The sequence below is a fragment of the Lampetra planeri genome, chromosome 25 (genome assembly GCF_965212315.1).
Source record: "Lampetra planeri chromosome 25, kcLamPlan1.2.h2, whole genome shotgun sequence".
Lineage (NCBI taxonomy): Eukaryota > Metazoa > Chordata > Hyperoartia > Petromyzontiformes > Petromyzontidae > Lampetra > Lampetra planeri.
Genome location: NC_136131.1, coordinates 9442430 through 9457817, shown reverse-complemented (window position 1 = coordinate 9457817; position 15388 = coordinate 9442430). Strand labels below are relative to the sequence as shown.

Sequence of the window (15388 nt, the reverse complement as noted above, 5' to 3'; positions counted from 1 at the left end):
AATTTGCAAATTAGGTCATTTCCATGCGATTTTCAAACTTGGCAAATTTGAACCGCAACGCTGGCACACGTGGCCTTCTCTTATTCCGCAAACCCTCCCGCAAAAAATAAATGGCAAACGCGCGACCGCCCGGCCGTGTGACCGCCACACAAACTCCGTGCGCTTTAACGAGCGCTTCGGTGCCGTGCAATGTGCGTGCGCGCGTGCGTGCGCCGGGTCAGCCGCGTTTCCATCCCACGCGTGCGCACGCACCGTGGTCTCCCAACCAGACAGACTCCTCGTTGGGACGCGAGATTCCATGCGAGTTGTCACTTGTCACGCTCGGTCAGCGTCTCGCGATCGCCCCTTGTTCGTTTGCAACCGGGAGGAGTGTGAGGGCGCGTGTGGTGGGCTCGAGAGCCCAATCTCGTGCACCGCCGATCGAAACCACCCTCACCTGCCTCTTGCGCCAATGACCGCCTTATAATCGGCACTTACCGCGGCAATCTGCACGGCGTCGCAGCTGTCTCTTACGCCGGTGGACTCTTGCGAATAGTCCACGGTGCGACTGCGATCGCCGGTCTCAAACCGCGGACCACGGTACGCCATGCTGCCCGTTTCGATCGTTCACCGGCAGCGTTCATGATATTCACCAGGGTACTCCTGAAGCCGTCCGCTGGCCCACCGACCCCCGACGTGGCCAACTCGACGCTTACAAACATTGCTGATCAACTCCCCCGCCATACGAAAGAAGAAGAAGAATCATTGGGAGGAGAGCTTGATCGTTTGCATGCGCTTGTTTTAAAATGTACGAATTTTTTACGTCAAAGCAGTAGCACAGTTGGGTGAAGCCTACTTGGAACATCAACATGAGAGGTGATGAATCCTTACTCTTGAGGACCAAGTAGGACTTTAAAATACCTTTGTCATACATTAACACACAAACCTCAGTTGCTCAGTTACTTATGTCCACTGCAAGAGGCAGTGGCAGCAGTGACAGCCGGAATTCTACACATAGTGTTGCCAAGTCGAAAATATTCCTCCCGAGTACCCGATTAGTGCGGCTAAGATGCTGCTTGCGCGGACGGATTTAATATTGTTTCTAAGTGGTGGGCCTCATGTGGCCACTTACAATATGATTATCACGTCGTGGGCCGTGTCAGGCACTTCAATACCTTGCCTGCATGCGGGAACCAAGTGTCGCAGGCACTTCCAATTAGCACGGTCGGCTACATACGGTGCCAAAGAAGTTCAACATACATACGTACGGGGAGACTGTCCTGGGTGTTTTTAAAACGAAATCCGATTGATTGTGTCGCGTGCATTGTGTTAGCTGCGACTGTGGGGAGTCTATAGCAATGGGCAGCAGACTATCTCCATCTCGCGTTTGATGTCATTGGAATATTGTTTGATTCTGGACTTGGTAGGTCACCATGAATACAACCGAGTGTCGCGTTGTGTCGAGGCTGCACACCAACCTGGCGTTACTCTCTTCCTGGACGTCGGCAAGCAAAAATCGCTCCACCCTCTCCCGCTCTCTCTTCCTCTACAGCGTCCCCCTCCTCGTATTTTGCACGAGCTCGTTTAACCGTGATCACACCGACGTGCGGAGCGCTCCCCGCAACGCCGCCGGGTGCCGCCGACGTTGACTCGAGACCCGCGGCCCGTGCGCTAGGTAGCGCGTGCGCGAACGAGCCAAGAGGCCTCCTCGCCGGCGTCGCGCTCCTATTTATTTTTGAGTTCCCCCTGCCAGCGCGGGGCCGGCGAGCCGGTCGTTACGGGCTTTCGCGCTCGGGCGGATGCCACGCCGCTGCCGGCGAAGGCGGCTACCCAACGATGATCTCATCCCGCGCAGCCATAATCCCCTAGCCAGACGCATCGCGGTGACGACGGCAACGTTCTTGTTTACATTTTTTTTTTACTTCGCCCATTTTACGGCCACGCGTGGCGATGAGTAGTAGTGGCGCCTATCTGCCCCCGTGACGCCCACCTCGTAGAATATCGGCGGAGAGCCATTGGGAATATTCTCGGAAATAACTAGCAGCTATTGAATCATGACATCATTGTTTTTCGCCGTTTGGAAGCCCGCTGCTCTGCAACGTCATATTCCGTCTGCCGGTCGCTAGGACGTGCGTTGGGACAAGAGGGCTTGGCGAACTTGGGCGTTGCTGGTACAATTGAGGGACGAGAGATTGAAAGTGGAGACAGATTTTTATTTAATCTGGACGACGTTTTTGATTGCCGAGGTCGAGATAATGTTTGCTGGACCTCGTATTCGTAGCTCGGCTGTGGTAGTGCTGTCGCAGCAAATTTTCCGCAGCATGACCGTGACACGTCTGTAGCCGGGTATGAAAACAATCGATAATAATGATGTTCAGTTAATCAGCAAAACCTTGCCGAGTCTCAAGGCTATTTTTCAGCATTGGGATTCTCAGAGCGACGTCCCAGCTCTCAGAACATAAAATGTCGTGAAGACTGTCATACGAAGAACATGCATGCGTGTTAATGCAGAGGGGTGGAAAAGAGCTGCTCCCTACTGTGTGTGGATCAGAGATCATTTAAAGGCATCACAGGGGGGTACCTCTGCTATATCCGCTTCTGTGGACCGTTCTTGTAGCACAAAGGGTTGGACCGCTCTGTGCGAGAGGTCCCAATGGATCTTTGGCGCTCGTAACGACACCAGTAGCACAATCGAGATTAACCTGGGTACAAGTTACGAGTAATATTCTTGAAAAAAATAATAACACCCCCCCCCGTGTTCAAGGTGGCAAGGCCGTGAGTTCAAATGCTCATTGGGATTAGTCCACCTCATTGCATCGCGTTCGTTCCTACGTGGTGGTGAAATCAGAACTTCCAAGTGGGAAAGTAGCAATGGTGATCCGTGAGCGGATCGTTCGCCTTGTGACAACGACGTGGAAACCGCATTTGGGGATAAATTTAAAGTGGGGGCGCGGGGGGGGCGAGCAAAAAAAATGTTGCAAAAAATTTAGAAAAAAATTCATCACAAGGCTGTCTGTACGTGCGTGGAATACGCGCCGGTGTGCACAGAATCCCTCAGCTGCTGCAGCTGCATCCCTGGGGGGCACCGACCCCCCCCAACACCCCCCAGTCTCCCACCCCTCTAACCCCCCTCCATCGGGCTGCCCCTCCGTCGCTCCTCAAACCAAACTGGCGTGCGTTCCCACGGCAACGGTACTCAGCGGGCTGCCATGGCAACACGCACGCTATTGGCTGTTGGGCTGAGGCGATGGGTGGGGCGACAGCCTTGGCTTTGTGAGAATGAATACATGAATGAGCAAATGAATGAACGGATGAATGAATGGATGTTGTGAGAATTGTAACTGCAGCCGTACGAGTAGCAGAGCGCTGATATCGTCGGTCCATCGGCGTGTTTACGCTGCGATGACATCGTCGTGAGCCCTGATCCTGGAGTGCTGCGCGATTTAAACTGGCTCGGATACTACTCAATGTTCCCGCATCAAATAATAATAATGAATATAATAATAATGAATATAATAATAATGAATATAATAATAATGAATATAATAATAATGAATATAATAATAATGAATATAATAATAATGAATATAATAATAATGATAAGTTAAACCCTTGGTCAATTCACTGCTGGATGAAGGCCTCTCCGTATCAAGAGGTAATGGGCGGTTATTTTACCAAATGTAACCACGATGGTCAGTGTGGGCGAGTCAAGGACCAGCTCAGGACCGTTTCAGATATCACTCCATACAGACACTAGCTGTGACCAGGATTCGAACGCGGGTTGTTGGGCTCATAGCGCAAACTATTGCGCCCCCGCTCTCCCAAATCTCGCTATCCTGTGTTCTTATACCACTGCCGGAGTATGTATGTACGTCTTCTTGGTTCTTTCGGTAAAGTCATGTAGAAGGGAAATAAAACATAATAAAATAAGATATACATTTTATTGTATATTTTTATATTTTATTATGATTGTTTATTTATTTTATTATGTTGTATTTTTATTATTTTATTATTTCCCTTCTACGTGACTTTACCGAAAGAACCAAGAAGATGAATCCCTGCAGTCACGAAAGCTTTAAATCGAAATGTATGTATGTACGTTGAACTCCTTTTGTACCGTACATAGCCAACCGTGCTCATTGTAGTTTCCAAGTGTTTACGGTCGTCATGCCCCGGTTTGCGTCGGGGATGCGTTCCTGAAAGGTGCGGCGACGACTATCGAAAGGACGTCAATCAAAGCAACTTTCAGAGTCGTAGTGGGTGGTTGTGGTGGTGGTGGTGGTGGCGGTGGTGGCGGTGGTGGCGGTAAAAGCGAAGGCTGACAGCGAGAAAGGACGGATGATGCCGTCAGCGATGTGAGTGTGTGGGTTGAGGCGACGCAAGTCGGGTAGCGGTGTTGATGATAAAGTGACGACGAATTTGCGCAAAGACTTAAAAGTGGGAGACGTAAATTGGGCTGTTACTGTTTCACAGTATTTGGCTGCTATAAATATCTACGTGAATAGTCGCTTTAAAAAAAAACTCGATTGCTCAGTGGGTCTTAGCTGGTAAATGCTATTTCTATATCACATGGTTCAGTGGGTGAAATGTTACTTAACAGTATGACACTGAAGAGTCTGGCAGGTCGTGATAGGGGATGATATGATTGATAAAGGTGTGACTGAAGCCCATTTCGTCGGCTGAGCGGCAGGCAGTGATTTGCAGATAAGCGCGCGAATACCACAATCGCCGCTTTGCGTACAAGAAGCTTCATTGAACCCGCTCTGAGCTCATTTATAATTAAATCATTTGCCCATCACTGACATTACTTTGATGATTACCCTAATTTCCCTGCACCATTATAGGCACGTCCTAGGACTTGCTGTTGAGGACAATGGAGTGGATTGCCAATCAAGATGAATAATTTAAACGGGTCGTATGTCATTACTTGTCATGCCACTGCTGGATGAAGGCCTCCCTACATCGTGTCAGTTGCGACACTTTTAAATTGACCATACCTCACCGTGCTCGTCTCAGCGCGGGTTGGCGAGGGTGGGTGGGAGGCCTAGGGCGATTGGTATGCCGCACGAAGAAGAACGTGGAGATAACGATGATGATGATGATTGATTGAATTGCGTTGCGTGTGATTGGCAGGAGCCCGAGGGCATTACACTCGACCTGTCGGATGATGAGGAACTCCGAGAACAGCTGGACATGCACTCCATCATCGTGTCGTGCATCAACGATGAGCCCATCTTCACTGCCGAACAGGTGGGCGACCCTCTCGCGCACGCGTTCGCTCACATTCGCACGCACAGTGGCCGCCCGCGTAGCCTTGAACGCAATGCAAGTGCTGCTAGCGAGCACGTAATCAAGGCCAGCACTGCCTTACAAGGGTGTGGTGTGGCCAGGTATCACATCCGGGGGCCGCCTTTTGTCTCCCCGGTGTTGATGTTTACACACCACTCCAGGTACTCATTTTAGGCTAAGTCGTGGGAGACCCGGCATCGGATCAGATAATCACCACTGCTGTTTGTCATGGCCGGGGATCAAACTTAGGCCACCGGGTTCGTAGCCAGTGCGCTAACCACTATGCCGCCGCTCCCCACAAACACCACATGCAAACATCACACGCAGACAGGCACACGTTCCCGCATACGCGTGCACATGCAAGAACATACTAATTCATGCATATATGCATCCAACACATTCACAGGCAGATGCACACGCGCAAGCACTCACACAAACGCCTACATTATGCACTCACCCTCGGGAGGTAGACCTTTGTGTCATTATCCTTTTAAGTAGTCAACACAGGCGAAATAGATGGAGAGGGCCCGCTTAACTTCCCCTCTCCTCCGCCAGTGCGTTCCATTCATGACGCGCTGGGGAGGGGCGACCGGCACTCCTCTAAGGTTAACACAGGGGTAGGGAAACCTTCAACCCGCAGGCTGGATGCGGCCCGTGACGTCGCTCGCGTCATACGGCCGGCCCGTGGCCGTATGAGGCCCTCCGCTTTGAAATTCCTATTCGGCCCTCGGTAAGGACGAGCTTCCACCACCCCCTGCGCTATGGGATTCACAAAGGGACTTACCCAAGGCAGCCACTGCAAGCATCTTAGCCGCGATAATCGGGTGCTAAAGGGCAATTTATCTTCAACATGGCAACGCCGTGTGTTCCTTATCGTATCACGCTCAAATCACTTCTGTCACTGCAAGGGCCTCTCTTGGCAGTGACGTAGCGTTCAGGCGCGTGTGCTAACGTGTGTCCCCCGCCAAAGGTATTTTCAAAGTCCCGTTCGACACCTCAGTAAAGAGGAGCTCCCCCCCCACCTCCACCGCTGGGTTCGCGCGACGGCGATGGGGACTCTCGCGCGACCAGTGGTGACGTACATCTCTCGCGTCCGCAGGTGATCGAGGAGATCGAGGAGATGATGATGATGCAGGAGTCTCCGGACGGCGAGGAGGAGGAGGAGGAGGAGACCCCCACGCAGTCCGACCGCCTTTCTCTGCTCTCGCAGGAGATCAACGCCCTGAAGCGATCGAGCACCAACAACTCCTGCCAGGACCGTGCGTATTTCCCACGCCCGTGTTTACTGCGTGGTGGTCACCCACACACACCACAAGCGTGCTCTCCCCATGCTCCATCCTGCTTAGCTTCTGAGTGTCTCCGAGCGCGTTGCGCCGCACGACACCATCGCTGCCATTATCGTCGCCATCATCGTCGTCAATGTCGTCATCGTCACTGTCATCATCATCGCCACCGACATTGTCTACATCACAATCGCTGTCGCGATCACAATCGTCATCGCCAGTTTCATCGTCATGGCCAGTTTCATCGTCATGGCCACCATCGGCACCATCGTCATCTGGACTTTTATATGAGCAAGTTAATTATTGCACGATAACCTTTGCCACAACCGTCACATACATGTACAGCCCTTTATTCGTTCCGCTGCTGGATGAGACAACACCTACGCCGTGTGGGTCATGGGGCTTGTTCGTCATACTTCACCACGCTAGTCACTTTTTATGTATAGGTACATCCTCACCCAGCACACCACATCCAGTATACCCCTTGCTATGTCTGTGGCTGCACCGGTCACGTGCTACTCCAGACGACCAGCGACAACAACAACGTAAACCCTGCATCCTCATCTCTCAATGGCTTGCGAAGAGCAAGTGGTTATCTTCCTCTGCTGGATAAATGCATCCATCTCCAAAAGCCCTGCCAGGTTTTGACGATGTTTTGTTTATACTTAATAGCTTCATGCTATAAGAATCATTGCATTTTCTTTGCATGGGTGCTCAATTCATGGTTCGAATTTTCCAAATTTGAAAAATAAAAGCAGATTACTCACTTGCAATGTACATAGCAATCATCTCCCCTCCTTCACTGCAAAAAAAAATGTCTGGATCCTGCTAGCCGGGAGACTCGGTGAGGCTTTCCTGGCTAAGCAATCGTCGTATCAGTAGGAATAATAACAAAACATTCTGAGAACTTTACAGTGACAAAGAAAGCCGCCCGCAACTTCACCCCCCAAAGTGGACGTGTCCGGTGTCGAGCAATGCAGGCTTTGCACGCGTAGACGGGGTTAGAGGGCCAGTTGCAGCAGTCTCCTTTCCCGGTTTGCGTCCTTCAGTTCGGCCGTCGGAGAACGCGGCAAAGTGGCTGTGCGTTCGCACGTTCACGCAGCGCGAACGCACCGCCAACCCAGCCCACTTCGTGCGGCGTCGCCGTTTTAGTGCCGCCGCTGTGTCCATTGCAGCTGTTCGTGGTCATTTTCGTCGTCAGCGGCCACGATCAGACCACTGCTGGGTGAATGGTTCCGTAAAGCCGTCGCAGTCTCTCGCGGTCCCGCGATGTCACAATCCACCCGGCATCTGCGCACGGGATGGTTTCATCGCTCCATCTTCGCGGTGGATGTCCTCTTCGTTTTTGTCGAGCGTGCCGCTTCCTTGCTGTCTGTCGCCCGTTTTTAATTTAGCTGTCTTGTCTCCTCTTGTCCTGTCTGTCCGCGTGCCCCTTGCACTCTTGCAACCGCAGCTGTGCCGCCAGGTAATGTCACCGAACACTTTGCCGCGTCCATCTTCCACCCACCGCCGCCACACGCTTCCCATTCTCGCCAGCGATTGAGCGCGTCCCTGTCGCCCGCACGCGGCGGGAGATGTCTCACACCTCCCGTGGTGGACGGCGCTTCACTCTTGTTTTGGGGATTTCCCCCTCCCCCCCCCACCGCTGGCCCAGGTGCCCCGTTGATCCGCTAAGACAGGAGTGGGGCTTAGTTCCATACGGCCCACGCCCACACGAAACCCACCACTTTGAACTGGCAACCGGACAGCTCTTTGTCCGTCACTGTGAGCATGTTAGCCGCACTAGTTGGATGCTGGAGGGGAATTTTTTCAACCTAAAAAATTGTGTTTTCCAAGTTTAGCATGCTCAAGCCCTATTTATGTATGATTTCATGTGTGGTTCGCCAAATCTATTTAAAAATCCTATTTGGCCTTGGTTGACGCAGCCCATCATCCCTTCAGGGCCAGTAAAACGAGTACCCACCTTGTCGGCAAGTCTGCAGTGGTTGTGTCCTATGACTAGACCAGGTGTTCGGAAATAAAGATAACAAGACGAGCCCTTTTTTTGTTGTTCAAATTCTGTAAAAAAAAAACTAACTAATTTCAAGAGCCGCAATGCACGTGATTACGAGACGGTGGTGGTGGTGGTGCTTAATAAATAGCGTCAGGTTGTCGACCCCTGGGCTAGATGCACCCCCACACCATAGGAATGAGGCTCTGCAGGGCCCGTAGCCAGCGAGGGTGGGGATGAGCACCACCCAATGTCTGGATGCTCGCTTGAGCAGGAAAAGCACATTGGCTACGTGGCCCTTGGTAAGGAGGACGTGGCCTCCCACCCCTGTCTGTGCTACGGGACTCAACATGCACGGCTGCCCATGGCAGTCGTGCATGTTGGACAAAGAAAGCCGGCCCTGAAACAATGCCGTCGGCGTGCCCGCCCCCCCCCCCACGCCCTCCCCCCCGCATTGGAAATGTGCATGCTCGATAGCGGCGAGGTTGTAAAGATGTGCCTGTGTGTGTCCTCCTTTCCCCCCCCACCCCACCACCACCGCCATCCTCCCCAACGCCATCCCGGAATGCGAGGTTATTATAATAATTGCGGCGCACTCCCCAGCTCATGCTATCCATCGTGCGTTCGTTTATTTGCATGAAAGCCGGTGGCGGCTAATAGCATGCATGTATGCATGCTTGCATGGAAACGAGGGCCGTTGTTACACTCATTACACCAACCACAGCAGCAGCAGCAGCCTGTAATGGTACAAGCTGCACCTTGTCTGTTGACCGCTGAAATGGAGACGAATATGATTGTGTGTTTTGGCGTGTGTGTGTGTTTTTTATGGGGAGCGGTGGCGCATCAGCTAGCACACTGGGCTATAAACCCGGCGACCCGAGTTGGATTCCCGCTCACAGCCAACACCAGTATCGATGATCTGAACCAGTTCTGGGCCTCCCTTATGTCGGCTCAGCCTCTACGGACTACATGGTGCGATGTGTACACATCGCCACTGGGGAGACAAAGGCGGCCGGGCGTGGTGCTGGCACACCGACCCCCTCGTGTGCCGTGCCGGCCTTTATAGGTGCTCGCTAACAGCACTTGCAAAAAGAGTCTGTTAAAGCTATACGGGGGATCTTTGTCTTGTTTGTGTGTGTGTGCGATGAATGTGTTGTTAAAATGTAATATTTCAATTGTTTATCTTCTCAGCCTGTTAAAACAATCGCATTACATTCGGTTATTGTTTATTATACCCCGTATCACGTGTACGCTTGCGTGCGTGTGTGTTGCTGTTTCGGAAGCTCTTTAATCAAAACATCCGGGTGGCCGTAATCTCTTCACGATTCCATTTACAAAGAGGCGGCCGCTCTCCGCGGTGGAACGGGGTGTGGGGGAGCAGCTGCCATGCTGGGGGCCTTGTCATGGGAGGGAGGCCCTACGCTGTGCTTCGGCGGGGATTTTGGGGGTCGCGGCGTTTCTGCGGTGGGTGGGTGCGTGCGGTTGTTGTAAGCATCGGCGGAGAAGCAGAATTTATTTCATTTTTTTACTATTTCTGAGCGGTTGCGGTCGTGAATAATGCATGAGCCGACTCGTCTGTTCTGTCCCTCCCCGGCTCTCCCCCGTTGTTTTTTTTACCACCTCCCCTCCCGTCTCCGTCGTCGCGACGAGTCTCGACATTTCGACGGGGCTCGAAGCGACGAAGTCTCATTCCAGCGCACGGTGTTTACGTTGCCTTCCCCTATTTTTTTTAGGATATGTGTCGCTCCCCATTATTTTGTACGCGTCTTGCCGGCACGCGTGATTAAATCGGCCGGCCGTAATGATTTCTCAATTTCTACCCCGACGGCACTAAATTCTTTCTCCGTGCGATACAGATTATTGTTATATATATGTCCAACTCGCCCCCCGGTTTTCGCAAACGTTAACGGCTTAGGCGCGCAAACCTCACACGCACACACGCACTCGTTCTCTATTGCTTCCATTCCCGGCAGGCTGTGGAGTTACGTATTGTAGTGTGTGCGCGTTTCTTTTTGTATCTCGAACTGTGCGTTCACTGCGCGGTGACGACGACTGTAACGCAGATGTCAGGGGACGGAATCCGCCGTTGCGTTCTGCGCAAATGGAGACGGAGATTCCCTTCATGTAGCCGTGACCAGACCGGCCAGGGTGCTGTTAGCGAGCACCCACGGTGCACAAGGGGATGATGTGGCCGGCGCCACGCATAGCCTCCTTTGTCTCCCCAGTGCCGAAGTTTGCGTACTGTACCAGGTACTCCTTTCAACTGGAGTAGTTCTGATCACACTGATTTTAGCCGTAGCCGAGGATTTAACCCATCTGCCTGGGTTCCCCACCAACAGAGCACACAACAACAACAACCGCCATTCGCCACTAAGTGGCGGTGACGTCACCACGACGCTTGTGCCAGGCCATGTGGACCTTGAAGCCACGTGAAGTGTCGAACGCCCGCTGAGCACACACACACAGACGCACGGCCATACTCACATCACAATGAAACAGTCATGCAGTACCTACCCACGTATCGACTTGTATGCCTATCCACCTGTCTACCAAGCTATTTATCCACCGACCAAAAGATCCACCACACCTACCTATCAACTCGCCTATCAACTCACCTACCAATCTAACTGCCTTCCCTCCCAACTATCTATCAAACCTATCTATCCATCCACTTTCTTACCTGTCCACCTATCAACCCACCAACCTACCTCTTCATCCACTCTCCTACCTGCCAACCTACCTACCTACCAACATATCCACCTCTCAGCCTATCCAAGACGAGTACTGCACTGCAGGCACCAATACGCCGGTGTATTTTTCAACCCTAAAAGAGAAGCTGGCTTGGCCCATGCCCCTGAGTGCTGGGCGATTGTCGGCTGTGTTGCGGTTGGACGGGCGCCACCGCCACGCGCCGACCGGCCCGCGACCCCTTTCTCACCGCCACGCTGCTCGAAACAAGACTGGTTAGCGTGGCCTGCGATAGCGGTGGATTAAATGGTCCAGAAGCAATGCCCGCCTGCCTGCCCGCCCGCCCGCCTGCCCACTCGCCCGCCTGTCTCTGCCACCCTTTAAAAAGGGAACTGTAACCTCTGATAAGTGCACGTCTTTTCCCGCACCCCCGATTAGCACGGTTGGCTACGTACGGTGCGAAAGAAGGTCAACCTACGTATGTACGTACGTCTCTTGACGGAACATCCTCTCGGAAATGTTCCACCCCTGTGTGACTCGGCACGGGTTTAAAATGTTACAAAAAAATATAGAGTTATATATTCTGTTGCAGTTTTCTCCCGATTATCAATCGGCGTGCTGTTGACTTCGTGTCACGAGACGGAAAGAAGCCCCTTGGAAACCTCGCAGTGAGCGGCGCGTGGCCCCCGGTGGGAGTCGGAGCGCGGCTGTGGGAGGCATCATTCACGGGCCTCCTGCCAAAATACCATTCAGGGGTGGCCTTTTTATATTCTTTACACAGTGGGAGCGCCAGAACACTTTTTTCCCATAAGACAACTTTGCTATGAAATAATTAGTCGCGTTACAGTTAATTACGTCATTTAATTTCTCAGGCCTAGAATTTTTTGTCAGATTGGATATAACGGGTGTTTTATTGGTGACCGGGCTGAACTCGCGATACCTGAGAGCCCGCATTCGAACGCAGCGGCTCAGAGGTGCGAGCTCCGATGCTTTAGACCTCTGGGTCGCCTGGCCTCCTTCACGGGGCTTTTGTTTACTTCGCATCTCAAATGGTGCGTTTTAAATGGCTTAGCCGCTGCTGCTGCTGCCCGATGTTGTTGCCTCTGAAGACGAGAATCGCCTGGGCTCGCAGAAGCAAAGCAGGGGTTGAGCCTGGATGGTGCTTGGATGAGCGACCGCCAGGCGCAGATCGTTGTTGGCTTCGCGCGTCTACATTGCGGGCAGCAAGAGGTCAACGCAGCAAAATCAATTGTCGTACCGTACTCTGTGCCTGCCCCCACGTCCGCATTCCCCGCCATCCACTGCTAGTAGGGACCCCCCGTCTAGCAGCAAGGGGCTGTGCATGTAACACGTACGGACATGCTGCTGCTGCTGCTGCTTGAAGCGGCACGTAACCCAGCCCCGTGGAGCGCTGTCCTCTAAATAATCCATGCCGAAGGCGCGGCCCGTGGGTTGGAGGAGCGTGATGAATCTTTAATGACCGCCTTCTCCTCCTGAGCTTTGGCACGCGAGGGGCGCCGCGGGTCGGCCGTGGAAACCGGTGGAGAGCTCCGTCTCGGGGGCGCATAGCGGTGGGCGGCGAGAGAGATGGGCGCGGGCGGGCCGTTGGCTTTACCGCATCGCTCGGGTGTCGGTCGCCCGACGGTGTCACATGGCGTGCCACGTCTTTGCCGATCCGTTGCTGGATGAGAGATGAGGGCATATCCCCACACCTTTGGCGGTCATGGCCGATGTTCGACCACGCGGTTTGGGTTGGCGAAGGCCTGGCGCGTAGTTGTGATGACGTCGAAATGCAAGTACAGTCTTGGATTTCGCTGTGCAAGCCACCGGGTAATCCCACAGCCGATAACACCCATTTTGTTACGACTGATAGTCGCCCATCATTTCAGCTTCCAGGTCCGATCCCAGCTCGCTTCCAGGTGTGGATGCGTTCAGCGCGATCTAGTCATAAGCAGACATGTGCAATAATATTTTTTACAAAAAAAAACATTTAAACAGGTGAAAATAATCCACAATTCTTAAGCATAACAACATACATTAGGTAAGCAGACAAGGATGTGGTTGACCGTGTTAAATGATAAAATGGCATCATAATCCATCGGAGGAGACGCTTCCTGGGCCAATGTGTTTTTTTCCCCGCAGCGTTCGTGAAGGCAGGGAATACTCGTGCGGTTTTGAGGGAAGGTGCCAAAGTGTGCGTAGCCATGAACCACTGCAAATAGGCAGAAATACTCACCCACCCGCCGATGAGTTAGTCTGCCTGTGGTGAGCAAGCCTTCCCCGCCTCCCTGGCAGAGGTCACGTTCGCGCGTCTCCCATTAGCAGAAGGAGGCATGCACCCGCAGTGCCGTTTACAAAGTGAAAACGTAAATCCTTGAAGGTTACCTCCTAATGGGGCTGTGGCATTAAAAAAAAACGTGGTTATGAAATGCAAAATCTATTTATTTATATTTTAAATGACTGCAGCACTGGTGCTTAACTGTTAGCGGGTGGGACACATCGCATGGAACGTGATGTGAAAGGGTTGATTTGGTTTTGTTTTCCCAACGTTAAGTGTGGGTGGGCAGAATTGCCCCTTGACTTTTTGAGTCCAGGCCAACGGCACAGCGTGCTCATCCATTGGTTGCACTCGTGCAATCTCGCATGTGCCCGTATTGGCCGGGATGGGTCACTCGATCAGAGCGCCGAGTTCACCGAGGTGGCCAGGTGGCTGGGGGGGGGGGGTCCAGAACACTGAGATCCTGGGTTTGAATCCAGGAGAAAGCTGCCTGTGATTAAACGGGGCCTTCAAGTGCAGCGAGTTGATGGTTTCAGCACAAATCGTAAAGGACAGCGTGAAAAAAACAACCACCCCGATGAGGATTTAAACTCCATGATCCTACCACCTTAACCCCAGTGGGTTGTTTCCCTATTTATATATTAAAAACTAAATCCCAGTGTAAAAAACCATTTGGATCTCTCGCAAAGCATCGCACCCGTTTGTGTTGGAGAATGGAGCCCCGTGGAAGCTGATGTCATAGAGCTACAGTTAGAAGGGCAGCATTTTATCACTCTGCCTCGAACAGTCATGTTAGTCACGTGACAGCTAAACAAATATTTTAATTCTCAGAGCTGGAACTTAACCAAATTAAGTGCAGAGCCACATTTGTAAGTGATGTTTTTTTACGTGTGTGTGTGTGTGGATGTGCAATCATCCATCATCAGGCTGAGGCCATAAACTCATCGCACTTGAGAACGAAAATGTGTAATCACAGATGGCTGTCTGGAATCAAACCCAGGACATCAGTGGTGCCAGCTCGATGCTCTTGACCTCTGAGCCATCCGGTCAGCTCTCAAAATGTAGAAAAATTCGATTACGTTCCTCCCAATAATTTGATCACGTCGTTAATGAAATTGAATTGCTACCCCCCCACTGTTCTTTGTGATCAGCTCCAATGAATGTAACTGTGGATGTCACATTATTGATCGATGTTAGATTGCACCGGCAGGGTGGTGTCGGGTCGGGTACACGGGGTACGGCAGGGGCCCTGCTACGGTTGCATCCTTGTGGGGTGGGCGGTTGCGTTTCTGGCTTGTGGGCAGCAGTAGTGAAGCGATTGGCGCACTGCTCTGAACCCTGCGACCCGAGTTCGATCGCCGCTCATGGCCAACACCCAGTGACGATTATCTGAACCGTTGCTGGGCCTCCCCTAGGTCGACTTAGCCTCACGTGAATTACTGGTAAGGTGTATAAATATCAGCACCGGGAAGACAAAGGCAGCTGGGCATGGTTGCTGGCCACTCACCCCCTTGTGTGCCAGCCTTTCTTCGGTGCTCTCTAACAGCACTTACCCCACGAGTCTATGAAAGGCTATACAGGGGATCTTTGGCTTTGTCCTTTTTCTGGCTACAGATGTATGGGTGGCACTTTAGTTTTGGAATCTGGTGACCTAAGTTAAATCCCTGGACACGGATAAGCAGCGCCGCGTCATATCAGGATCTGTCATCGGCGCGCACCCTCTTTTGCAATACGCACTGACCAGCGTGGTGAAGTATGGTCAATTCCCATAACTGTTGGCACTTACTCTGGAGACGTTCAAATTCCTTTACAATGCTAAACAGTGAGATGGGATTCGTCTAAACTGGGGGAAGGCTCTTGAATCCAGATGAGCCATAAGCA

General features: G+C 52.2%; 1 protein-coding gene across 1 annotated transcript in view; it reads left to right on the top strand.

Moving 5' to 3' along the window:
- Positions 1–15388, top strand: part of LOC144727431 (fasciculation and elongation protein zeta-2-like) — a 46638-nt gene that overhangs the window by 23025 nt on the left and 8225 nt on the right. Inside the window, exons 3-4 of the mRNA XM_078606258.1 lie at positions 5113–5229; positions 6368–6527. Coding sequence (XP_078462384.1) covers positions 5113–5229; positions 6368–6527 — 277 coding nt within the window. The remainder of the gene's footprint in view (positions 1–5112; positions 5230–6367; positions 6528–15388) is intronic.